Source organism: Camarhynchus parvulus, chromosome 20 (assembly GCF_901933205.1).
Source record: "Camarhynchus parvulus chromosome 20, STF_HiC, whole genome shotgun sequence".
Taxonomy (NCBI): Eukaryota; Metazoa; Chordata; class Aves; order Passeriformes; family Thraupidae; genus Camarhynchus; species Camarhynchus parvulus.
Genome location: NC_044590.1, coordinates 626,832 through 652,235, shown reverse-complemented (window position 1 = coordinate 652,235; position 25,404 = coordinate 626,832). Strand labels below are relative to the sequence as shown.

At 53.7% G+C, this 25,404-nt stretch overlaps 3 protein-coding genes across 3 annotated transcripts; 1 reads left to right on the top strand and 2 right to left on the bottom strand.

Moving 5' to 3' along the window:
- Positions 1-217: 217 nt before the first annotated feature.
- Positions 218-3,875, bottom strand: SNAI1 (snail family transcriptional repressor 1). The gene is made up of 3 exons (XM_030963189.1): positions 3,743-3,875; positions 2,707-3,210; positions 218-1,533 (listed from the first exon to the last, which is right to left on the bottom strand). The coding sequence occupies exons 1-3, from the start codon at positions 3,819-3,821 to the stop codon at positions 1,352-1,354; spliced, it is 765 nt and encodes a 254-aa protein (XP_030819049.1). The 5' UTR covers positions 3,822-3,875; the 3' UTR covers positions 218-1,351.
- Positions 3,876-7,175: 3,300 nt separating this feature from the next.
- RNF114 (ring finger protein 114) lies at positions 7,176-12,685 on the bottom strand. The gene is made up of 6 exons (XM_030963188.1): positions 12,521-12,685; positions 11,632-11,782; positions 11,073-11,179; positions 10,475-10,589; positions 9,525-9,632; positions 7,176-9,092 (listed from the first exon to the last, which is right to left on the bottom strand). Exons 1-6 carry the CDS (start codon positions 12,637-12,639, stop codon positions 9,027-9,029), a joined length of 666 nt encoding a protein of 221 aa, XP_030819048.1. The 5' UTR covers positions 12,640-12,685; the 3' UTR covers positions 7,176-9,026.
- A 391-nt stretch (positions 12,686-13,076) lies between these two features.
- SPATA2 (spermatogenesis associated 2) lies at positions 13,077-19,327 on the top strand. Its single transcript, XM_030963565.1, has 3 exons — positions 13,077-13,188; positions 15,439-15,876; positions 17,224-19,327. The coding sequence occupies exons 2-3, from the start codon at positions 15,559-15,561 to the stop codon at positions 18,475-18,477; spliced, it is 1,572 nt and encodes a 523-aa protein (XP_030819425.1). The 5' UTR covers positions 13,077-13,188; positions 15,439-15,558; the 3' UTR covers positions 18,478-19,327.
- The last annotated feature ends 6,077 nt before the right edge of the window (positions 19,328-25,404 follow it).

Genomic DNA, 25,404 nt, shown 5'->3' with positions numbered 1-25,404 from the left:
TCTGTGCACGCCCAGCCCGCCCCAGGGCACAGCTGCCCGGCAGGAACTGCCTTTTCCTCTCCACACATCCCCTCCGGCAAACGCCACTTTCCAGGCACCTGCAGCCAGAGGCCAAGAGCACCGGGTGGGTGGGAGGAAAGCCGAGCCCAGCGCCCGGGGCCGCGCAGCACTCCCCCCTTACAGCTGCATGTTCACCCCAAGCACCCACAACACCCTATTATAAATTAATGATTTTATTGAATATCAATAAATTGTATATCATCATATAAAAAGTTTCATCAGTACAAAATTGTGGCACAAAAATATAAATACCAGTGTACCTTTGAAATGTAAACATCCTCTTTGTAATGATTCCATGAAAACAATGTCCAAAGAAAGATGCATTCAGGAGGCACCTGTCAATAGCCATAAATAGGGCTTTTGGCACACACCTGTCGACGGACAGCCTTGGGACAGGCCACCATTGTATCAGCTGACAAGTGCCTGCTATTAGTCACAGTTCTCTTGAAAAGCAGTTGTTAAGAGTCATATTAACAGGTGCTTGAGTGCATAGCTGCTCTGTAAACAGGGCTGGGGTTTGAAATGGCTACCCCTGCCTTTCATGGACACTGTTAATCTCGCAGGCATTGCAAATTGTCATTGTGCTGGGGAGAAGCAGCTGCTTCACAACTACTGGGATACTGTATTATTGCATAGTTACACCTTCTGCAGGCAGGTTATATACACTCGGGGTACGGGGGGAGTGTCTTGTCCTTCATTAAAAAAATACTGGTTCTTAAAAGTTACCAAGTGGTTATGGTGTTACAAAAAAAAAAAAAAAAAAAACCCCAAAAAAATAAAAACCAACCAAAAAAAAAAAAAAAACCAAAAACCCAACAAATCCAACCCAAAACCCCCAACCCCCCCAGCTACACGGTGGCAGTGTTCGAGGGTGCAGGTCCAGCCCTGCAAGGTGCCGATGCCTCTGGCGGGGGCAGCACCGTGAGCCCCGAGATTCACACACCCGGCACGGAGTGCAGCTGCACCCCAGGTGCCAGCGCGGGAGGAGTGGTCACAGCACCAAGCCGGAGCTCAGGAAGCTCTCGGGCACACGGTGGGGTTCCTGGGGTGTCCTGCACAGGACCAGGAATCAGACCCGGTGATCCTGACGGGTCCCTTCCAACCCAGCATCCTTCTTGGTCGGGCTCTTGCATTGCACTGGAGGCACCAAGTGAGGAGTGTGAGGGTCCAGGGCCAGAGGAGCAGCGTCCAGCCCTGTGCACACTGCAACGGCCATGGAGGAAACTAACTCCTACAGAAACTAGTGATAATATGGGAATTTGTGATGAGAGAGGCCTGGGGAGCGGAGTCCTCAGCGAGAGCCAGAGCAGCCCGTCTCCTCATGCTTGTGGAGCAGCGACATGCGGGAGAAAGTCCGGGAGCAGGTTTTGCACTGGTACTTCTTTACATCTGAATGGGTCTGCAGGTGGGCGCGGAGATTAGAGCGGTCAGCAAAGGCCCGGTTGCAGTGTGTACAGGAAAAGGGCTTTTCACCTATGGGACAAAGAGAAACGCTCCCAATTAACCAGTGCATCAACACATGGGGAATATCAAAGAAGGAGCCATTCATTAGCCAAAGTTTGTGCAGAGCACAGTGAAAAGAAGTGCTGGCTGTCATTGTTCGGGGGAGAGCCGGGTATGTACAGCATTGCTCGGGGGAGAACTGCCAGCTTGGGAATTGTGTGCTCCTGAAAAACCTTTCCTGTGAACCACGGAAAATTAATGCTGGAAACATGTGCGAGTAGCACGGCAGCCGCGCAGACAAACGAAGACATGATCCTCGTCTGCTGCGCGGAGCCAGGCGAGGAGCCCGCGGCACGGCAGGAAAGCCGAGCGCTGTGTGTTAATTATATCATAGCAGGCAGCGGCTGCGAGGCGCCAGCCCGGGGTGAGTGGAGCTATTTCCTCTGCCGAGCCCTGCGCTCCCCCTTCTCCCGCCCGGCTCGCATTGAAAAGCCTGGCCAGGGTGAATTCCTCCCAGAAAGACTCTTTTGGAGGAAACAAATGTGTATGCTCAATTTGGAAAGCACAATTAAGTCTACCCGGCTTCCTTCAGCCATCATCTTTAGTACGTTAAGAGGGTGTGAAATCAGTGCCAAGTCACAATTACACCGTCCCACGGCCCCACAAAGGATGCTCGGGAGATGCTTTGTCGGGGCGGCCGCGGCAGCGGGGTGGGCTGCAGCTGCGCGCCCGGCCCCGCGCCAACAGGTGCCTCCTGCAGCACCTGCCTGGGCCGAGCCGAGCCGAGCCGGGCACATCCCGGCAGGGGCCGGAGCGGGGCTCAGCACCGCCTCAGGACCGAGCGCTGCGCGGGCAGCTCAGTCCCGGCTGGGACCCCTCGCTGCGGGCACGGGGGGATGCTCTGGGCAGGGGAGGGGGGCTCCAGCAGTCTCTCAGCCCCCTTTATGGCTGTGTTTTGGCTGGCGGGCCGGCTCCGGGCAGGCCCTGCACTCGCAGCAGCAGCGCAGATTTACGGGCTGGGCCTTGACCCTGCGCTCCGTTGCAGCCAGGAGGATATTTAAAGGACATTTCAGAGAGATGTGCCAAGGGGGTCTGGGAAGCTCTTATCTTCCCAGATAACACCCGGCCCGCCGATTCGCTGGGGCAGCGGAGCAGGGAAGCGGGAGGTGATAAGGGAGGGAGAGGGACAGGAGGGGACGTTACCAGTGTGCGTCCGGATGTGGCCCTGCAGCAGCCAGGGCCGGGAGAAGGCCTTCCCGCACATCTTGCAGACGCAGGGCAGCGTGTGGCTCCGGATGTGCATCTTGAGAGCCCCCAGGCTCACGTACTCCTTCTCACAGTACTTGCAGCTGAAGGATTTCCTGGCCTGGGCGTCGCAGTGCAATTGCTTGTGCTTGGAGAGCCCGGCGAAGGTGGAGTACGCCTTGGCGCACTGGGCACAGCGGAAGCGCTCGGCGGCGGCGGGGGCCGAGGCCGGGCTGGGGGGCCCCGAGCTCTTGCCTTCATCCTCCTCGCTGGAGAGCGCCGTCAGGTCCAGGGCGGGCGCGGCGCCGCCCGCAGCCTCGCTGCCCGGGCCGCCCGGGAACAGGCTGGACAGCAGCCCCGCGTCCCACACCAGCGGAGGGTAGTAGGCTCCGGGGCCGAGCACCTCGGGCGGGGGGATCACGGGCAGCGGGCACGTCTCGTACAGCAGCGGGGCGGCCAGAACTGCGGGAGACAGCGGCGGTCAGCGGGCCCCACCCCAGCGGGCTCAGTGGGACCCCATCCCAGGCCAGGCCTCGGGACCCCCGCACCGCACCCCCGAGTCGGAGGAGCAAAGGGACCCCGGCCCCCCACGGGAGCCCAGAGCCGCAGCCCGCCCCGGGGCAAAGGTGACCGGCCTCACACCACAGGGACCCCGCGCCCCTGCCCGCCTTGCCGTGAGGGATGGGGCGAAGAGAACCCCGCGCTCCCGCCCACTACGGGCACGGGGAGCTCCCCACGCACCCATGTGCGCCCCATGAGGGAGCCACCGGAGCCACCGACATCCCCGGGGTACCAGGGAGCGGCTCAGCATCCCGGGACACGGCATCGCACCCCACGAGACTCACAAAACTGAAACGAACAAACAAATCCGCAACCCTGGAACAGCCGGTCAGTCCCTGCCCGCTCCTGCGTGGAGCCTTGGGGAGATCCCGCACCGGAGCCCCCGCCCCACCCGCGGAGCGCCCCACATGCGCGGCCCGGCCCGTCCACGTACCGGCCTGGCTCTCCAGCTCGCTGTAGTTGGGCTTCTTGCTGGCCGAGAAGTGCTTCTTCACGAGGAACGAGCGCGGCATCTTGCAGCCCCGGTGCCGCCGCGGAGCCGCCGCGCCCGCTGATATGGGCGCGGGGCCGGGGGCGCGGCGCGGGGCGGGCGCGGGGCCGCAGCCAATGGCCGGGAGGGACGGGGCGGGCACGGGCAGGTGTCGGCCCCGCCGGGGGGACGGAGCCCGGGGGCCGCTCCCACGGTGCCGGAGCGCGAACCGCCGCTGATGCCGCTGCCGCCCCGGCCGCTCCCGCCTTCTCTCCCGGGCATTTCCCCGGGCCGTGCTCCCGGTGCTCCCGCGGGTCCAGAAGCCTGGACCGACCCACAGCCCGTGCCCAGCGCGGGCAGAGCGGCCGCGCGGGCTGGAGGAAGGCGCTGTGCCTGGCGGGGATCCCCGCACCCCTGCTGTCTGTCCTTCCCCTTCCCCAGGGCTGTGGGCTGCGGTGCAGGGCGGGACAAGCCTCTGCCGTGCCCCTGCGGGGAAGAACCCTTCACAGGTTAACAGTCCTCTGGGAAGAGACAGTAACTTTTGGAGCAGCAGGATGGGTCCGGCACAGCCCTCGGTGACTCCCTCCCGCTGCCAGGGTCAGGAGCACCTGCTCAGACATATTTTGTTTTCTGCTGGGAAGGTTTTGGGCAGCGCAGCCATCCCCACGGCAAGCTGTCCGTTCTCCTCCCTGCTGCCTTCCCCTGACTCTCTTCCATGGGCAGGGCGGGTCACACAGCCCCGCTGAGGCACTCGCTCCCTGCGGCTCCCCTCTCCCCAGGGGCCGTGTGCCCGTGGGAAGGAGCCCAGGCACGGCCAGCAGGTGCTGGGGCAGAGATGTCGCAGTCAGAGGGCACAGCCTGCGCTCCCAGCTCACGCCGGCCCCGGACTCACGGGGGTTTCCCCGCTGGAAGGGCTCAGGGCACGGCTCCAGCCACCTGCTGCAGAGCCGCGCTCAGCTCCGGGCCAAGGCAGCTGCTGGCGGCTGCCGCGGGAGGAACAGGTCCTGCTGGGAATGCTCCTCCGGCCCGGCCACTCGGAAAGGGCCATGTGCCGGGCCACTCGTGACTCGGCCGTCACACATCACACACCGCTGCGCCAGCCCCTGCTGACCGCATCTTACTGTTTAGCCACAACGACACGAAATGCAGAAGTGGGAGCAAAGCTTTCCACTGCACGGCTGCAGGCAGGGGCTGAGCTCACCGCCAGCCTGTCCTCGGGGCAGGAACAGCTCGGAGAGCCTGTCCTGCCAGCCACGCGCATCCTGCCCAGACCAGACGCATTTGCAAACCCTTCCCCTGCGGCCATGTGCTCTGCTGCTGGATCATCCCTCTTTTGCTGCCGAACTGCCCGTGGCTTCCAGCAGGTGTTAATGTGCAAAACTCAGCCCTGGATCAGCCTGAAGTTCAGGGGGAAAAGTGCCCCCGAAGGCCTTGGGGGATACAGCTCACGAAGGTCGGGCGCTCCGTTCTCGGGGGCAGAGGGGCCGCTCCCCGGGCGGCCTGGGGCGGGGGCGGCCCCGGGGCGGTGCAGGTGCCTCCCCCTGCCCGGCCGCTCCACCTGCCGCGGATGTGGTTACAGCGGGGACACTCGCACACGGAGCACAGAGAGGTGGTTTTCTGTTCTTTCTGAAATGGTAATAATCAGATCTGTTCCAACCACTGCGTGTGGAAAGTCGCCTGAGCTAGGGGAAAAAACGAGATCAAGGGAGAAAGCGACCTGACCTACCTGTGCCTGTGAGCCAGCACGGCTGGGGACAGAGAGCAGGACGCAGGGGAGGGGAAGCTCGGCAGTGCTTCACGGGCTGGAAGTGGCAGTGAGTTTCTCGACCGTTCCACCCTCACCATCAGCTGAGCCCCAGGGTGCTCAGAGCAGAGCTGCCGCCAGCCCGTGGCGCAGCTCCAGTCCCAGACGCACAAGGACTGGCCCAAGGAGCTCACAAATACACTTCAACCACCTCCAGAGCAACAAGTCTGCTGAAAATTCTTCTTTTCACTTCCCTGGCCCCACGTCTCCATGAATATCTGGCTGCAGAGCAGAGCTCCTCCCGCCAAGGGAGGCCGTGGTGGGAAGAAGAGAAGCTCTGGCCATGGGACGGGCTGTGAAGCCTCACGGCAGGGCTGGAGGAGCTCCCTAAGCCCACGGCGGAGGGGCTGGGCCGAGCCCTGCGCCGGCAGGAGCGAGCCCCGCTCTCTCCGAGATGCAAGGCCTCCCTCTGCCGTCAGCAGCCCCGAGCCGCCGCTCCGGGCTCATCCCCGGGCACGGACCCTCACTCACTGCACGGGCACTCAGGCAGCTCCCAGAACCTCCACGGAATTATTGCTTTAGACCCCAGCATCTGTAAAGACAGAATAAATGGGAGAAGAACTAGAAGAGAGATCTAGGCCGGTAGCAACGACACCGATTTTTCACTAAGTGATGAGTATTTTCTGGAGCTTTGGGGGAGTAAGGAAGGAAAAGCAAGTTTCATAGTGGTTTCAACATTTGTACCGCCCAGAGAATAATGTAATTTGGCCGTGAAATTGAATGAAGCACAGACCCAACACAAAGCCATTTTGCTGCAAAAATATCCCTGATTTGCTTTTCCATGACTTAACACAGCCTTGGTTGTTAATCCTTAGTGAGGTGGGCTCACCAGTGAGTCCAGTACAGCTGGGCAAAGGCCTTGAAGAAAATTTGCTGTTCTCTTTTCAGTCAGGTGACATGAAGACCTGGAATACAGCACTTAAGCTTTGGCAAGATCTCATCCCCCAGCCCAAGGAGACCATGGGGATTTCCCGCTGCAATTCCACACGGAGCAATGCCTGTGCATTAGGAAATTAATGCTGACAACAATTTATCACAACTATTAAGTCCAGTCGTTGTCTGGAGACGAATTTGACAGAACAGCTCAGCTGCAAGCCCGGCTCCTCCCATTGTGTCTCTCTGTGCTAATTGCGCTTCTCGGGCTGACTCCTTGTGCCAGACACGGGGAATTTCACAGCTCGGGGCTGGCCCGATTGCATTATCGCCACAATGCGGCTGCAGGATCAGCTGCTGACGAGGCGCGAGCAGCACTGCGCCCTTCCCGGGACACCCACCGCCTTAGAGAGCCCAAATGGGGACACTCGCCGCCTTTGGGAGCCCCATATGGGGATCCTCACGGCCTTTGGGAGCCCAAATGGGGACACTCGCCGCCTTTGGGAGCCCCAGCTGGTTTGTGCTACACCAAGGCTTTCCCAGCACCCAAAGGAGATGAGCCCAGGCTGTGCACAGCACACAGTGCCTCCCACCAGTGCCTTTAAATCCATCAGGAGTCTCAGTCGGGTGTGCCCCAGCGAATGCAAATACTCTGAGTGCTCAAAGGAAACACGAGGACCATGAGGGAGAAATGACAAGGGCTGACACAAAGGTGGATTTTATAAATTAAATGGCCTTTATTTGTAACTTGTCTTCAAAAGTCAAAAACATGACAAAGTAATTGCTTGGAAGCTTCTAATTGCTCCTTAAACATTTTATCAGAGTTGCATGGAAGTGCACTTAGAACAGCAGCAGGAATCTGGATTCCTGGCAATGGGCATCACCAAACTGCACTGTGACCAGAGATCCCCATCCAGCCCCCACGAGCCCTTCACCTCTGCAGGTCAAGCACTCAATAACCCCCCCAAACACAGCACTTCCCCACACAACCAGGGGGTCTCCCAGTGCCCACCCCGGTGCTCAGGGTGGGATGTAACAGCTCCTACCAGGGGACAGAAACACAAACCCCAGGGGCAGCAGAGGTGCCAGAGGTGGCTGCACACAAGGCTGAACCACGAGGTTTTAGCTGGAGTGTGTTTCATTATTTTCAGGGTAAGGCTGTGCTGCTGCCTGCAGAGCACGAAGGGAGCAGCTTACTGCTCAAACAATTAATCAGTACTGGGTTCTGGGGTGGTGCAGCCCACTGCTCCAATTACAACACTTGCACTGGACATCTCAACACTCTGATTTACAGGTTCTGGTCAGGTGCCTTAGATCTCAGCAGCTCCACTGTGAACTCCTTGAAAGCATCACACTAAAATCAAGGACTCTCCATGGTAAAAGTGTAGGCTTGAACACAGAGTACCCACTGACTGGGGCTGGAACTGTCCTGCTTTCTGTATTTTACTTTTCCTTGGAAGCTACACCTGGCTCTACACACACACCGCCTGCTGGCAAACAATCCAAGTACAGCTTCAGCCACTTCAGGAACATTTCAATGAAGAACAGGAATTCAAAATACCTGATAAAATCTGTGATGCAGAAAGGAAGTGCTATGCCAATGCTATGAATTACTTGTAATTTTCCCACCAGCTTGCCTTGAGAGATGGAAAACCCAAGAACATATATGAAAATTTTAGTTTAAATAGAAAGCCGAGGTATTGAAAAAAACCTTCTGAATTCCCCTATCAGCATAAGGCTTAAAATTACTAGGAAACCAGTTTCAAACCCACCAATTTAATCATAAAGCCAGCAATTTTGATTAATATTTGCTAAGATAGTTAAAAAATTATGCATTTAACCAAGACCAACACTAAAGATCATTTTCCAGGCTAGAAATTACAGTAAGAGTATGGAGGAAAGGAATCATCATGCATAGAACTGAAGTATTTTGAACTAGTTTTTACACAGTGCAAAGATTTCCTAGGAAAGTTTGCAGTTTGAACACTCATACTGAGGATATGTTTTCCATACAGTTGGGAGGCTGCCTGTAAGGATTGAAACACTGGGAAACATTATGGAATCACAGGCATCAGAGGTCACTTAAATGAGAGCTGGTCTGACAGTTACAGTTAGCACCTGAAGTCTCACTAAAGGGGAACAGAGCTACCAGTGCACCTCACATACAATCACTTGAGATATGTAAATGAGATTGGGAGGATATTTCTCAACTAGTTCAGGCCATTCCATTTGGAATGTTTTTGATTTTAGACAGTCAAATAAACACAACCTCCAAAGAAACCTATAGGCATAGGTAAAGGAAAAAGCCTTGGCTCTTACGTGTTGATCTACAATGAAACTGAGTCTAAGCAAGTAGAAAAATGGAGCTGGCCGGGCTGAATGTCAGAGACCATGATACCAAAAGACTGAATGGCACAGAAATATCAAACCAGGATTTAAAACTGAGATAGCATTAGTCTTCTGTACTTCTGGATGCCTGAGTTAATCTTGGGATGTGCAGGGAGAAGTGCAAGGGTGCTGGGCATTTCCCCCTCGTGGAAGCTTGGGTTTGCAGTAAATTCTCTGGCTGGATCACTTGTCCCGCAGAGAGCGCATCAAAACCTGCGCCATCATGTCATCCTCATCAGCATCATAATCCTGGAACAGAGCACAGAAACACCCACACTGCAGCAGCCACGCCGCCCAGTGCCTGTGGCACTGCCCGTGGCTAAGAAGGGCAAGCAGAGAGGAGCCAGAGCAAACAGCAAGGGCAACTGGGACGCAGGCAGGAGGCAGCCAGGACGCTGGGCTGCACAGCAGAGCCCAGAGCCAGCAGCCAGACCGGGCACAGCGAGCCCAGGAAAAGCAGTTGTACAGCCGAGCCCAGGGAGCCCCAGCTGGGCAGCCAGGACAGGCTGGGACTGCACAGCAGAGCCCAGGGAGCCCCAGCTGGGCAGCCAGGACACGCTGGGGTTGTACAGCCGAGCCCAGGGAGCCCCAGCTGGGCAGCCAGGACAGGCTGGGACTGCACAGCAGAGCCCAGGGAGCCCCAGAAGCCCCAGGTGTGCTGCAGGGTGAGCCAACACCTACCACAAAGGTGTCGTAGGAAAAGCGATGGCGTCTCTGCAGGTGCTCCATGAAGTTTGCACTCCTGTAGTTGGGGTCCCCCCATGGCATTGAGGCACAAATTGGGCACACCTTCAAGGAAAAAAAGCCTGTCAGGGCCAATGCTTCAGTGCTTAAATGCTGACAGCAGAAGGACAGGGACAGCCTGGGGGAATGCAGCTCAAGGTTTGTGCTGTCACTGCTCTGTATGCAAAGTGATGGACCATAACTTGCTGGAACACTGAATACAAAAGCCTCAGATAACCCTGAATAATTTTATGTCTTAGATCCCTGAAATGGAATGGCCTACTCTTCTCCCACGTTCTGAAAATCAGAACTCATTAAAGCCTCTTGCTTTAGAAGATTTCAGCCTTATCTCACAGTGGCAGGGAAGTTTCCTTGGTCTTCTCTGCAAAGTTCGCTTCTCTCCAAGAGAAAAAAGGAACTTTATTTTCCTGAACAATCTGGAATTCCAAAAAACTTCCCAGAAAAATGAAAGTTTCCAATTCAGTTCCATATTTTGCAATTCCTCTCACATAAGAGGAAGTAACACAGATAGGTTGCTAGAATGATGCTCTATTTTTTGCAAGCATTTCCCCCAACAGTTTTTAGTATTTTCTTGCTGAAAACAAGGGGAAAAACAAGGAGAAAATTAAATGTCTGACTTTTAAAAATATTATATTCTCTTGCTTCGCTGTGCCTAGTTAACTTTGAATGTGTGCCATTTTTCAAGGATGAAAAGAGGATGTGGCCCAGCTGCAGTGGGTGTGGAGACCAGAGAGCCACAGAAAGGTGACAGCAGAACCACACCAGGCATAGAGGCATGACCAGCACAGCCACACCGACTGAACAGCAGAAATTACACCTAACTCATTGTTTCAAAGGGCTTTAAGAGCAGACTTCACTGCAATTCTTGCACCAAGACTTTTTATTACCACTTGTTTTGCATCCATGCTGTGCAAAGCTTTGCAGTGTTCAACCAGCCCCTCCTGATCAAAGTTCTTCTCGCTGCAGTATGGGCACGGGAAGGTGAAGCGATTCGGGAAGCTCCTGGGGGCAGAAAAGGTCATTTACAAATACAGATTATTCAAGGCAATAATTTATGTGTGCAGTTAAGGCAAGCTAATTTTAACAATCAGTTTGCAAACTCCTAACAGTATTTTAGGGAACTCAATATTTAGACTGAATTACAGTTTTTCTGCAAATGTTCTAAGTGCCATTTATCACCTTTCTGTCAGGGTATCACCCACAGGAATGCACTGCCACCAACTCCCACTTCCCTCCTTTGTGAGTGAGTACAATCAGGAGACCAAGGTATTTTAAAAACCAGCTGCATCTACAGAATGCCCTGATCTTAGAGATGTCCCAGCAGAAGCAGCAGAGTTTACCTGGGCACAGACAGCTGCAGGATCAAGGCTCAGTTCTTAACTACATAAAAACCAGCACCCAAACTGAGCAAGTGGTAAATTCTGCTTTTTCTTCAAAATTCTTTCTTGTGCAGAGAAGCCCAGGATCTGAGAGCAGAGGTGTTACCTGGTGCTATGGAGGGGCTCTTTAGTAACAGCTTTGACTCCTTCCATGATGTAGTTCTGGTACTTGGAGCAGGAGGCTGCGTGGCTGCGCATCTTGGACAGGAACATCTGTCAGGCAACAACAGCACAGCAGGTGAGCCCAAACCTCCTGACACACCTTTAAACAGCAGCAGCAAACATGCAACCCCCAGCAGCTTTCAGCAGAAGGGCTAAAGCACAAACTCCAAATACTTCAGCTGGCCAAGCAGAAAACTTTTGAGACTACAGCTAAGCTGTAACTCTGCTGTCTGTGGGATGTTACCATACACCCCTGCTACTGCAGCAACCTCTCACTGTAACTTTAAAATCAGAATCTTTCATTTGAAATTCATCTCCTGAAGAGGTAACAACAAAAAACTGTGAAAAGAATGTCAACATCTGGGTGCTGCCTATATCAAACACCTTCAGCACATATCAGAACAAACACTTTGACCTGATTTTGCAGAAAGCTGAGGAGGAAGCAGTTTATTTTCCCCTAGGTGGACACATCTCGCACACTGAATTCCCAAACACTTTCATACTTTTTTATTGCAGCCGTTGCAAGTGGTTTCTGTCGTTTCAATTTGCTTTTCCAAGTCCAGAGCCCTGCTCCCGGGGGACAGGGTGCTGCGGCACACCCCACACACTGGTTTCTTGGGCTTCAGGCACTCCTGCAGGCACGGCGTGCAGAAGCTGTGAGAGAGAGAAGGAGCAGGTGGTGAGACAGCCCTCTGGGCACCCACAGTGCCCCTGCCCTTGCACGGCCTCTGCCCAAAGGAGTAACAGAGCCATGACACTCAATAAAGAAGGGTAAGAAGGAGCTGCTGGCACCTGGGCATGAAGGATCCCAGGCTGTCACACCCAGAATTGTTTGCTGTTGGGCAGTGCTCTGTGCCCTCGGCTTCTGGACAGAATCATGGAATAGTTTGGGCTGCAAGGGCCCTCAAAGCCCACCCAGTGCCGCCCCTGTCATGGCAGGGACACCTCCCACTGTCCCAGGCTGCTCCAGCCCCAGTGTCCAGCCTGGCCTTGGGCACTGCCAGGGATCCAGGGGCAGCCAGGCTGATCTGGGCACCCTGTGCCAGGGCCTGCCCACCCTCACAGGGAGCAATTTCATCCCAACACCCGAGCTCAGCCTGCCCTGTGACGGTGCGAGGCCGCTGCCCCTTGTCCAGCCCCTCCATGCCCGCATTCCTCACGGGAGACGGGAAGCGAAAGTGGAAGAACACCGGCTTCCTTCCCCCCGCCTTGCTTTCGTTTTCTCGCTGTAAGGGCGCTCCAGATTGCCCTGCCCAGCCCAGCCCCGCTGCCGGGGCGCGGAGCTCCTGCCCACAGCCCCGGCGGGGCCCGAGCCGCGCCTCCTCCCGAGCCCCGCAGCCCCCGCGGCCTCCTCCCCGGCCCCCGCGCCCCGGCCCGGCGGCGGGCGCTCACACGTGTCCGCAGGGGACGCGCACCGGGCAGTCGAACACCTCGAGGCACACGGGGCAGGTGAGGCGGGACAGCGGGTCCGGCCGCCGCTCCGGGGCCCGCGACGGCCCGCCCGCCGCCATCTTCCGCCGCGCCGCCAGGGGCGGCCCTGCGCACGCGCGGCCCGCCGGCCCCGCCCCGCGCCCTGCGCTGGGGGCGTGACCGAGATTTGTGGGCGTGGCAGGGCCGTGGGCGGGGCACACCGGGCGGGCGGGGCCGCCATGCCCGGCCGCTGCCGGCGGGCGGGGGCCCCGCGCGGCGCCCGCGCCGCTCCGGACACGGCGGTGCCCCAACGGCCGGTGGTGTCACAGCCCCGCAGCCGTTCCACGGCCGCTTCATTCCCGGCGCTCCCCAGAGAGCGGCTCTGGAGCGCCCGCCTACGCGCCCCGCCCCTCGCGCCCCGCCCCGATGACATCACGCGGCGGAAGTGCTCCCGCCCCGCCGTTCACTTCCGGGCCGCCGCTGCCGCCGCCGCGGCCCTGCCCGAGCCGTGAGGGCGGGCGCGCTCCGTCCGCGGCACCGGCCGGGCCAGCGCGGCTCTGCCGGGCCAGCGCGTCGGGACGCGGGGCACCATCCCGGGCGCCGGGCGCTTCCGGTGGAGCGGCGGCGGGTCCCGGCGGCGGCGCGGAGCGGTGAGGGACGGGACAGGCCGCGGAGCGGGGGCTTGGCCCCCGGCGGGTGGGCGGGCGGCGCGGCCGCGGCACGGGGGGGCGGCGGGGGCGGGGGTGCTCCCGGGGCCGGTGCCGGTGCCGCCGCGGGCGCCTAGGCGGTGCCCGGGGCTCCTCGCCCCGGCTCTGCAACAAGTGTCCCGGGCACCGGGCGGCCCTGGGCACGGAGCGGCCCCGGGCACGGAACGCCAGGCGGGCGGCGGTCCGCGGGCTGCCGCTCCCGCGCCGCTCGCGGTCGCCGTGTCCCGGAGCGGTTCGGCCGGCGGCGGCCCCGGGCGCGGCGGGAGCGGCCGCGCTGCGGGAGGAGGGAGCAGGGCGGTTTGCCCTGTTGGTCCCCGCTGCTGCCCAGCGTTCGTAGGACCCCGCGGCCAGAGCAGCTGGTTCTCTCGGGTGAGGTTTGGCCCTGGACACGGTCATGGTTAGAAACGTTCTCCTGTCTCCACAGCCGGCACTGCACTCTGGTCAGGAGTTTTTGTTCTCACAGCTCCGGGAAGCGTTGGCCTTTGGCGTGAGCACCTTGCGGCAAAGCAGCCTCGTTCCTCTCTGCGTTCTGCCAGTCGGGGAGCTGCTGAAACCTATATTTATCCGTGCCTGCTCGCATCGTGAGCTCTCCGGAGCCTGTAACCATGGATGTTGCTGCTGGGTGGGCTGCCGGCGCGGGGAGGCCGTGCTGCCCGCGGCTCGGTGTGGAGCAGCCCAGCAGGGCTGCCAGGCTGTGCTCTGGCACGGTGTGCTGTGCCCTGGCTGCCCTGGCTCGGGTGGCAGGCAGGGGCACAGTCGGGGCTGGCAGGGCTCTGGGAGCTCGATGAAGGCTCTCCCATCGCCTGGGGCTCGCTGACCCTGCCGTGCCTCAGGTGTGGCCAGGAGCTTTGTTTGCTGGCTGCTGGCAGTGGGGTGGCAGGGCTGTGGTGCTGGATGCAGCTCCCTGCCAGCGCAGGATCGCTCCGTGTCCTGGGGGTGTTGTGCTGACGTGCCAGACAAAGATCTCTCTCTGCAGCTCTCGCGTGCAGCTCTTCTTGCCAAGGAACAGGCTCTGCTGTCTTTGTCCACAGACTTCATCCTGCACAACTTGCAGAGGAACGTGGGGAGGGAAGGGGCTGCTCCTGGCCCTTATGCTCAGATGTTAATTTAGCACTCCACATTTCCTGTGATTCACAGCCTGTCTCTTGACGGGAGCGCGTGTGCCTTGGAGGAGAAGCAGAACTGCTACTTAACTTTCCCCACACGGGGCTGGCACTGAGCGCAGCCTTTCATCAAGGAATGTTAACTGCCAGGCTGTTGATTTCGTTGTTTGTTTGTTTCCCTGGCCTCTTGGTTGTTGGTATTTTGTGTTTTGGCTCCTTCCCTTCAGTTGGGAAGTTATTTAACACAAGTGTTGATCGGTGTTCTAGCAGCTGCAGTTAATACTGGGTGAAGAGTCTTTTCTGAAATGCTGTTTGAGACTGACTACATCTGAAACAGTGCACTGAATTCTCCCAGCTCCTCTCCCCTCAGGCCAAGAGCTTGTTTGTCTTTTCATGCAGTAAACAAAGCCTGTGGTCTGCTTTGTGATCACAGGTTCCTGAGGCATTGCAGGTGGAGTCTGTTGGCCTGTGAATTACCCTGGTTCTGGTAAAGCAGCATTTGGGAGATTCCTTTGTCCTCAGCTATTTCAGCTCAGTGCTCTGGAAATGCAGATGAGTATATCCACAAAAACAGCTATCCCTGCAGACAGGAGCATACCTGACAGGAGCACAGGAATGGTTTTTCTCAGTTCCCATAACGCAGCTGAAGGTGGCAGGTGTAGCTCTCTTGCTGAAAAGATCCCAGTGGTGTTTGCAGCTGCCAGCTTTCAGCTGGAATTGGGGCTGTGGGTCCTCTGGAGTGGCTGCAGAGCTGCCCCAGCTGCACTGGGCTACCAGCAGGAGGAATGTCAGTGAAAATGTTAGAAATCAAAAGGCAAAGTTAATAAACCTGCTCAGCCTAGGGACAGTCCTGTGCCACTAGAGGTGAGGGGGAAAAGCAGATGCTTTCACAAAATGGGCAGGGACCTGGAAATCGAGTGGGGAATGACGTTGGAAAGCAGGACAGTGGCATTTGTGTGGCTCCTGTGCCTTTTGAGAGTCCTGCAGAGGCTGTGAGGGAGCTGCATCTCTGTGAGCTGTGTCACAGAGCCCCGAGGGGCAGGGCATGTCTGGGGTGTGTGCACCGGGCATGACTTGTGCTTGTTTTCAGTTTTTATTCCAGGCCAGTTGCCATTGCTGAAGATTCCTAACGCCAGATACCCAACCCACTGCCAAACAACCATGAACGAGAGGAGGTAGCTGCCCCCAGCAGAGGGAAAATCTGATTTCAATGGATACAAAATATAAAGACGATTTATTTAGGAAGTATGTACAGTTCCACGAATGCAAGCTGAATGCCTCTGACAACAAGCAGCGTCCTATTAACGATGAGTACTTGCGAGTGGCAGCAGCAGCCTTACTTTGCCTTCCCAAAATTGATCCCTTTTATCGATTCCGGCTGATAAAATTTTACGAGATGGCTGAAAACTCACTGAGATCTGTGAAATCCTCAAGTTTACATTGTCTCCATAATGCATTCAACATGCTTGAGACAGTTGGGATTAATCTCTTTCTGTACCCCTGGAAAAAGGAGTTCAAAAACATTAAGGTAAGACTTTTTTATGTAGCCAGAGAGAGAACATGATTTATTTTTCTTTCTGTGAACGCATTTCATTTGTTTCCTTAAAAGGCTTCTCTTTTTTCCATTTATAGCATTATATATGTGTATATATATTTATATATTACAGTAGTTAAACAGAAGCCATAGGAAAGTTTCTGTGTAAAATAAGTGAAGTTTGTGCTGATGAGAGTATCCGCAGAGAAGAAGTGTAAGCACTTTCTGCAATTAGAGTGTGTATAAAGTAGGAGAAGAGCTTATTTAAGGTTGTTGTTCAGCCTCCCCTGCTGCACTGTTTTATTTCTACTTGGAGAGGCTTTCACTATGGTGAGTGGTCAAGCTGGATTTGAGCTGAGTTTGATTTGTCTTGCCACAGTTGTTACTGGACACAAGTATTAAACCCAGGGTGTGTGTTCAAGTGGATGCTTTGCTGAGGTTCCCACAAGTTGTATGATAATGGTGAAGGAACTTCTGCAAAGGAATTGTTTCAGAGTATCTTTGATCTGCTTGACAGTGCTCAGTTCCTGATGTTTTGATTTTAAGGTGCTTTCAAATGTATCTACCCAAGGCAGGTTCCCAGAGGGAAAAGTGGGATCTCATTGCTGGTATTGGGTGCTGCAAGTCCCATTGGGAGCTCTCTGCAGTTGAGTTTTGTGTTTTATCTTTTGCCTGTGGTGGGCAGACTGCTCCTGCCTGCACTCAGAACAGGCTGGACTGGGCTAAGCACATCCCTCAGATGTGCCAGATGCTGAGGGGATTTCAGCTTGCAGAAACTCATGTCTCTGCTTTTGGTGCTCTTTTAGTGGAAGTTTTTGAATTAATATTAAATTAAATAAAGCTAACATTTGAAACTGTGTGGTAACAGTACACAAAGAAGGGTACACCTCAAGCATATTTAAAGCTGATTGGACTTTGGCACTCCTGCAGTAATTCTGAGTTCCTGTTAGCTCCAGCTTGTCCCTGTGTGGGATAGTTCCCAAATCCTGGCCTTTTTGCCTTTCAAGGTAGACTTTCTGTAAATTCAAGTATGTCTGGTATGCATTATAGTTAATGTCAGTGCAGAGCAGAGTGATTTAAATCACCAGGGAGGACATTATGCTGATCAGGATTTTAAATTGAATGAAAACTCTCCTACTTTGAATTTCCCTCATGTGGAATTTCCATCTGCTGAGCCAGAGGGATGCAGAAATGGAGCTCATCTTGCCAAGGCAGTTGCGTGTGTTCAGAGTCGTTATTGTTGTATTTAATTATATGGTCTCTGTCACTGAATTATCTGAACATCTCGTCCACCACTGAAGTTGTAACCTAGTTTTCCTTTTATTCCCCCGGGCCCCTCAGACCTACACTGGACCCTTTGTTTATTATGTGAAGTCTGCTCTAACGGAAGATGACGTGAGGCAGATTCTGAACTACATGGGCTACGTCCAGGAGCTGGGAACAACGTTTAAGCTCAAAGAGCAGGTCGACGCCATTCAGGTGAAAATGATTTCATTTGAGCTCTTCCTGGCCAAAGTGGAGTGTGAGCAGCTTCTGGAGATCCACCTGCAGGTGAAGGACAAGGGCTATTCCGAGGTGGATGTGGTGCAGGAGCGCAAGAGCAGCAGCGAGGACGTGCGGGGCTGCTCGGAGGCCATGCGGCGGCGCCTGGAGTGCAAGGAGAGCCTGAACACGTCCATGGCGCGCATGGTGCTCCAGAAATCCGCCAGCGAGCGCGCCTCCAAGGACTACTACAAGCCTAAGGTCAGCAAGCCTTCCAAATCCGTGGATGCATATGACAGCTACTGGGAGAGTAAGAAACCCCCTCTGATGAGCTCGCTGAGCCTCAGGAAGGAGCCGATTTTGGTCGATGCGGAAGATGACATTAAAGATGAAATCATCCGTCCCTCGCCCTCTCTGCTGACCATGTCCAGCTCCCCTCACGGCTGTTCAGATGAATACTTGCCAACTTCCTCTCATCACAATGGCATGCTAAGAACAAATGTCCCTTACAGCTCCTATTTTTCTGCTCAAGAGGACTTAGATTTATATACTGACCCTGATTCTAGAAGCGTGTTAAATTTTAAAAGACAAGACGCTATTAAGCCTGATGTATGGCTGTTAAGAAGCGATGCCAACCCAGTTTACCACAAACGCACCCACCTAGCCAAAGAGACAGCTTCCTCCAAGTGCCAGAACTGTGGCATACCCTGTGGCGCTTCTGTCTGCCAGAAGTGTGACAGCCTGTTCGGCTCGAGGCAGGAGTACCCAGCAGTGAAGCAGAGCTCCTACTCCATCAAAGCGCTCCCGAGCGATGGCTTGTCTCCTGCCTCGGCTCTGAGGGAGAAATCTCAGTACACATCTCAGACTCAGAGTCAAGACAGAGCTGCTCAGTTTGCTTCCAAGCCCAAGCCCTCGGGCACCTCGCGCTGCGGCTTCTGCAACCGCTCGGGCGCGGCCAACACGTGCACCTTCTGCTCCAAGGTCTCGTGCGACTCCTGCCTCAGCGCCTACTACTACGACCCGTGCTGCAGGAAGAGCGACCTGCACAGGTTCCTGCCCAACAACCAGCTGAACTACAAATCATCCCAGCTGTCCCACGTGGTTTACAGATAGACTGCGAGAGTCTGTTTGGGAAGGGAAGGGGGAGAGGAAAGGGCTATCCTAACTAATGTTCTGACTCCACACTGACCTCTTGCCAAAATCACATGTCCAGATATTTGGAACCATGGTTCAGTGATCAGGTGCCAGTTCTTGATTTTTGTGGCTTCACAGATGCTGCAGATCCATTAGATTTCATGCTGCTATAATTTAGGTAATTCCTAAATGAGCATTGCTTTTTAACTTACATGGGGGAGAAGAGCACATTTTTCCTTAAAACTTGGCAGCTGTTGTATTTTTAAAAAGTGACATCATACCTTCCTATTATATCATATCTTGCCCAAATAAAACCAGGCAGTATTTGAAAACAAAATCTGAGAATTAAGATTCTCGTTTTCTATGAGTGATGAAACCACTGCCAGTTTTTGATAAAGTATGACTTCAAAATGTGCAGGAAATATGAGAATGGCTTGTTTTGCCAACAAGGACTATTTTTTGATGTGTGTCTGCATTTCTTGATCTCCAAAATGCAAACACCATAACCTCTCTTCCTCTTGTCTTTGTTTCCTCCTTCTCCCCTTCTCTCCTGGTTGTTTATCTCGAGCTTATATAACCTAAATCTGGACAATACGTGCTTTATTTTCCAGTGTTGCCAATATCATCCTTCTGGGTTTCACTGTATGGTATTTTAAAGAGGTGATCCTGTATCTGTGTCACTCAGATGATGCCTGGAGTGTTGTCCTCTCAGATGAGTGTCCATTTTCTTTCTGTTGCACATGGTTTAAGTACTGTTCTTTGTACTGTAAATAGGTGATTTGGAAACAGTTTATTTTTAATAAATATTTAATATGTTGAGTTCTTAAAAGTGGTAGAATCATTATAACTATGAAGTCTCTCTGGGTTATTTGTTCAGGTGACTTTTTGTTTTTCCTTGTACTGTATTTCATAGCTTATTATAGCCACTGTGGCAGAATGATGTTCTTGGCTCTGATCAGTTCTTGGGTTTTAATCTGACATTTTTTTTCCCTCTGATAAGGCTGACGCTCATCTGAGTGGAGTCTTGTCTAAGAATTGCAGGATTTTGCTCTCAGTGCACGCTTTTTCTTTGTGGTTATGGAAATTGTAAGTATCAATGTTCTGCTTGCTCCCAAATTCACTGCCAATCTGTCTGTAGTGTAGTCCAGCAAGTAAAGCACTGGCCTGGTTAAAATCAGAGCTCATTTGTGACTCCTGTTCAAGTGAACCCATCAGTTATGGATGTGAATCAGATGATGACCTTTGTCTCCTCCTATAGCACATGGGAACTCTGGCTGAGAGCCAGGACTCCCTTGTGTTGGGCTCTGTACAGTCTGACCCCCAAACACCACCTGGCTATGAATAGACTTTAGTTTTTTATTAAAAGAAAACCCCTAAGAATCCTAACTCCCTTATTCCAACTATAGCTAGTTAGCACAAAGTATCAGGCAACCTAATCTGATGTGCAGAATTAAATGTGTTTAAAATATCTGTAAAGAACTCTAGCTGAGATGTAAACTGTAGTCCACTTTGCACTGAAATGATTCACTTCGGGGTTTTTAATCACTGTTAGAGTCTAGGCTTCTCAACTTCAATGTCCATCACTCCCTGTGTGACAGGAACATGCATGAATGATCGTTTGTCTTACATTTTTTGGGGTGGGGGGGCTTCAGGTAGGTAGGGGGGAAAATTACATAGGCTAGTGTTGTAAAATAGCTAAAATAATTTTAGCCATAACTGGGTGTCAGAAGCATTTATGGAAATGAGATGAAACCTGGGTCTTACAGAGGGCTGAGAACAATAAGTTACTGTCCAGTTTGCACTAAGAAACAAAGTGAACAGAATGTTTAACAATCAGGGAAATTCTGAATCAAGGAACTGCAGCTGAGCATAATGTCAAGGGCAAGTGCTGCCTTGCTGACCCTGAGCGTTGGGGTGAATATTGTTTAAGTGAATGATTTTAAGGTTTTCAATCTTGTATGTTTTTTATAAATATATATATATATATATAAATATGACACAAATGTAGATACATTATGTATATAGTGAAGAATTTAAAAACAATTTTACTATTAAAATGCAGTCTAAGGGTGGTTTTAATTTTGGTGGTTATTTGGGTTTTGTTCACCTTCTGCAGTTTCATGCCTGTTTGGCTGCTCTACAGTGTATCTTCTAGTTCACCGGTTCAATTTCCATATGGCTCCTCACACTACAGTGAATAACTAAAACTGTGATGCCACGTAATTTTTATGGTGACCAGGGCAGGGGCTATACCTGCTCTGAAAAAGAGAAGTCCTCTGTACATATGTCATGGAATCCTGTAGTACAAGCCTGTGTTGAATTGAAGTGATACCATGCTCTATTTTTGTGTATCTTACTGTATGAGGTTGCTGTGATTGATACAGTAAAATATATGGGAATTTAAAATGCAGGTGTTTTGCATCTGATTTGTTTAAATTAATTTATGTTTTGAAGGAATTTAGAAATAAAGAGGCCTTTAAGAAAAGGCTTCACTCTTTTCTTAAAGTGGCGTGTGCATGTAGCTGTCTGTTCCAGGTGCGTTTGCATGCCGTGAGCCGCTGCTCGCAGGCTCCGTCCCGGGGCTGCTGAGACAATTCCCCCTTGGTTTGCAGCCTGAGCAGCATGACTCAGTGCTCATGGAGCATGTGAGCCGCTCTGGCAGCGTCTGCAGCAGGCTCAGGTGGGGTGGCAGCAGGTTCTGGGCCATGTGCAGCTCCGTCCGTGGATCCCAGCCTTGGCTCTCCTTGCCTATGAGCTTCGTGAGCGAAGCTGCATCTCCCAGAAGATGTGTGATACTGCTGAGGTACATTTTGGCACTTGAATTAGGCCTTCTGGCTCCTTTTGCATCCTGCTGGCTCTGGAGCAGGAGAACTCCTCAAGTTCCAAACTAGATCATTCTTTTTGTTTGTTCCTTGTGTTAAAAAGCATGTCAGGTGAATGCTGAAGTGCCCATTCTAAAGTGTTTCATGGTCTGCTGTGGTTGCTGGAAGTACCAGGGCGGATTATAGAAATCAGGCTCCAGGTAACTAAAATGTTCTTGCAGGAAATCTTGCCTCACTCTGTGATGCTTCTTGAGCTGACATATTTCTGGTGCGTATAAAACCAGCCTGTAAGCTGTCTTGCTGCCTGGCATCTCTGATTACAGACCTCTAAGCTTGTTTGCTGCTTTGGCTTTCAACAGAAGCTTAAAGGCTCCATACACAGTTAAGTAGTTTAGACTTGATGATGTGAACTGACAGCTTCTTCAAGTTATTTTCTGGAAGATGACTGTAGGTTATGAGCATTTAGTGCACATTGCTAACTATGCTGTAGAATGTTTTTAGGGGAAGAAATTCACCTTTCCAGTATTTGTTTAGAAACAGGAGCTAATCTCAGCATGGTAATAATTGATACACTGCCAGAGTGACTGGGAGAAAAGCAGGAGGTGACTCTTGATGTACCTGGTTTGGCTCTGAAATCAGAGTGAATTAGGCCTTCTAGCATGATCATTACCATGATATCAGCAGCAACTGGGTTGGGCTGCAAATGTCCCTCCTTGCTATTTCCGAAGGGTGTTCCGTGATTCCTTCTGAAAATTATGGAATGTGGCTGTGTTTCTCCAAGACTGTAAGTACTTTTCATATTCCCCTGGGAAAGGTTTTCTGTAACTGGTCTTGCCAGTCTGGAAATGTAGGGGCAGGGGATCAGTACCTGAGCCGGTTTGTGGTTTTGTACTCCTGCGCCCCACTGTGAAAAGCCAGCTCGGGGCAACGTGGAGATGAAGAGGATGCAGCACAGCTTACAGTGCCAGGAGGAAGGCAAAGGGTTAAGGCCCCTGATGAGGCAGCGGGCTGCTCCATGCAGGGAGAGGGCAGGAGAGCCAGGGAGCAGCTGCTGCACAGCTCTCACTGCGTGTGCCAAGGGGCTGCTCCTCGGGCACGGGGCCCTGCGCTGGCACACCTGGCACGGTTTGCTCTGGGAGGCTCCGTGGGCAGCCTGGGCTGCAGGTCCCTGTGCCAGGGCAGCACTGGGCACCTGCCTGCCACCAGCTCTGAGCCAGCCTCGGAGAGGCAACTCTGATCCTGGGCTCCTGTTGGAGCTGTGGAACGAGTGAGCTGTAAGCAGGGTTAGTGCCCAGAGCAGTGCCCAGAATGGGCACTTCCTGCCTGCTGCCCTCCTGCAGCACTGAGACAGCTCTGGGAGCCTGCACTGAGTGCTGCTTGCCCTGAGAGCCTGCACTGGGTGCTGCTTGCCCTGAGACAGGCTCTGGGAGCCTGCACTGAGTGCTGCTTGCACTGAGACAGGCTCTGGGAGCCTGCACTGGGTGCTGCTTGCCCTGAGAACCTGCACTGGGTGCTGCTTGCCCTGAGACAGGCTCTGGGAGCCTGCACTGAGTGCTGCTTGCCCTGAGACAGGCTCTGGGAGCCTGCACTGGGTGCTGCTTGCCCTGAGACAGGCTCTGGGAGCCTGCACTGGGTGCTGCTTGCCCTGAGACAGGCTCTGGGAGCCTGCACTGGGTGCTGCTTGCCCTGAGACAGGCTCTGGGAGCCTGCATTGGGTGCTGCTTGCCCTGAGACAGGCTCTGGGACCCTGCATTGAGCGCTACTTGCACTGAGACAGGCTCTGGGAGCTCGGGCATGGCAGGGAGCTGTTGCTTTTTTGGAAGCAGCTGCTTTGCTGCCCTGACCTCCAGAGGAGAAAGGGTCTGCTGCCCATAGAGGACCCTGAAGGAGGGCAGGGATGCTGCCCCTTGGCTCCTGCCATTCCCCAGAGCAGAGCTGCCCAGGCTTTTCCAGAGGCAGGCAGAATGATTCCGGCCGTGCTGCCACGGAGGCACCGGAGAGCGGCGTTCCCGTTCCCTTACCCTGAGAACAGCAGGCTCAGGGGCTTTGCTCCCTGCTGCTCTGTGGCTGCCCTGCTCCCGTCCTCTCTGCTGGCAGCAGCAGCTCTGGCTCCTGCTGCTGTGGTGGAGCAGAGGGGCTGTGAAAGTCATCTTGACACCCAGCAACCTCCTGTGTCAGGCACGGACTTGTGGTGAATGTGGAAAGGCTTTGTGCAGAAAAAAGGTGGACAGGTGGAAATGTTCCAGATAAAAATGGAACAACCTGCTGTGATTTTTTTTTTCCTTGGCATCAAGAAGAAATTTCTCTTCCAGCATTCAGAGTCTGGGAAGCACTGAAGTAATTTTGCAGGAAACTTTACATGAGGTTAGAGATTGCTTTAATTATTGATATTTCTTGTTGATGAGATCTTTTCTGAGTGCTGCGAATCGTGAGTGTGAGTGATGGCGATTCTGGAGCTTCTGCTCAGGCTGGGCTTTATCATACACAGTTCCTGCTTTGAGATGAGGATGTGAAATACCTTCTGACTTGAGTAATAGCTCCCATTTGTTTTTCCTGTCTTATCTGGGCTTTGAGTTAACTCTGCACTGTGCAGGTCTCTGAAGACAGTGTCAGAGTTCCAATGGCTGCAAGTGGTGCAGGAGCAGCCCTGGCAACTTGTGTGTGGCAGCTGCTTCTGCTGTTGTGGGTGTGGGGCTGTCATGCTTCCTGCTTTAGAAATCATTCTCATGATAGTCATACTGTTCTGAGATTTTTCATCATCAACCTGCTTTAAAAAAAGAAAAAGAAAAATCAACCCACAACTGCTCATCAACTCCTTAGAGAAAAATGCTGCTTTCTCCCGAAGCAAGTAAAATCTGTTCTGTAGCTTTGTGTCAATGTGCTTGAATTTAACTGCCTTACCTGGGCCCAGCTCAGCACTGCTTGAAACCCCTCCCCAGGAACTCAGTTAGCCTTGGGAAGTGCTGGTGAAGGCTCATTTATCAGTCTTGGTGTGTGCTCTGAGGGGACACTGCCATTTCCAGCTCTTTTTGCTTCATACTTTGTTCCTGGCCCTCGAACTGCAAATGTCTGTGGCATTGTTTCCTGTGGTATTAATTGAGATGTGCTCTCAGAGCTGTTCCCAGCCTGCTTTGTGTGCTGGCTTAGGGCCACCTCAGCAGAAATCAGTGGGCTGTGTGCATATGTTCTGCTTCTCCTTTTTTGGGGAGAGTGGGGGAGAGGGGCTTAGTTCCCCACGCTCTGCCTCTCACTCCTGGAGAAGTAAAACCCCTCTTAGAGACCAAATTCCCTCATTCTTCGGATCCCAAGGGCAGAGGCTGCTCTGAGGGATAATTCCAATGGCAGGAACGAGAAAGAGGTGTCTGGTTCCTGCTCTGCAGGGCAGTCCTGTGCAGCAGCTGTGGATGGCACTCTGGGGCTGGTCCCTGCTGGTCACTGCCGTGGCTGCTTTGTGCTGGGCCCAGAGCACAGTGACGCTGGCCTGGGGCAGCAAGATCCGCTCAGCCAGCTGGAGGAGATTTGTGAGCTGCTGCTGCTGCAGCAAACCCAGGGCGTGAGCAAGGCTGCAGTTAAAGGGAGGAAGGGTAGGAAGCTCCGTTCAGGGAGGGAGACGAAGCGTAGTGCCAGAGGAGTATCCTCACACAGGAACGGTGTTTCCTGCTGTACACATTGTTGCAGGCACTGCTCCACCTAGGTGAGCTGACATTTTGTGTCTTGTGTTGAGAAGGATCTCGGGAAACTTTGTACCTTGTTTAAGGGGATGTTTCCTCCCTCCTGCCCAGCTCCCCATGCCCTGAGCAGAGATGCTGGAGGCTGTGGTGCCCCACAGAGCCAAGGGTCAGGCTGCAGGTGCTGGGGAGGTGTGAGCTGAGCAGAGGATGCTCTTAGACTCTGTCACCCACTCCTGGGTCTCCAGTGGAGAATTTCAGCCTCAGAACACAAAACCTCTTCATGTAAATCAGTAACAGAAATGGGGCTTAGAATGGGCCACTACTGGGGGGTCAAAAAGCATGTTTGGTCCTTGTCCTACCAGGGAGAGCTTTGCATCTTCGGAGGCCAGACTTGAAACGTCAGTCTCAGAAAT

Bases quoted from the DNA above. Each gene is read 5' to 3' on its own strand.
- SNAI1 (XM_030963189.1), bottom strand. From the start codon at position 3,821: ATGCCGCGCTCGTTCCTCGTGAAGAAGCACTTCTCGGCCAGCAAGAAG. The intron at 3,211-3,742 runs GTACGTGGACGG...TGTCTCCCGCAG, and splicing joins CGAGCTGGAGAGCCAGGCCG to TTCTGGCCGCCCCGCTGCTG. The intron at 1,534-2,706 runs GTAACGTCCCCT...TTTGTCCCATAG, and splicing joins CCACATCCGGACGCACACTG to GTGAAAAGCCCTTTTCCTGT.
- RNF114 (XM_030963188.1), bottom strand. From the start codon at position 12,639: ATGGCGGCGGGCGGGCCGTCGCGGGCCCCGGAGCGGCGGCCGGACCCG. The intron at 9,633-10,474 runs GTAATAAAAAGT...TTTTCCTTGAAG, and splicing joins GCATGGATGCAAAACAAGTG to GTGTGCCCAATTTGTGCCTC. The intron at 9,093-9,524 runs GTAGGTGTTGGC...GCTCTGTTCCAG, and splicing joins TTTCCTACGACACCTTTGTG to GATTATGATGCTGATGAGGA.
- SPATA2 (XM_030963565.1), top strand. From the start codon at position 15,559: ATGGATACAAAATATAAAGACGATTTATTTAGGAAGTATGTACAGTTC. The intron at 15,877-17,223 runs GTAAGACTTTTT...CGGGCCCCTCAG, and splicing joins AGGAGTTCAAAAACATTAAG to ACCTACACTGGACCCTTTGT.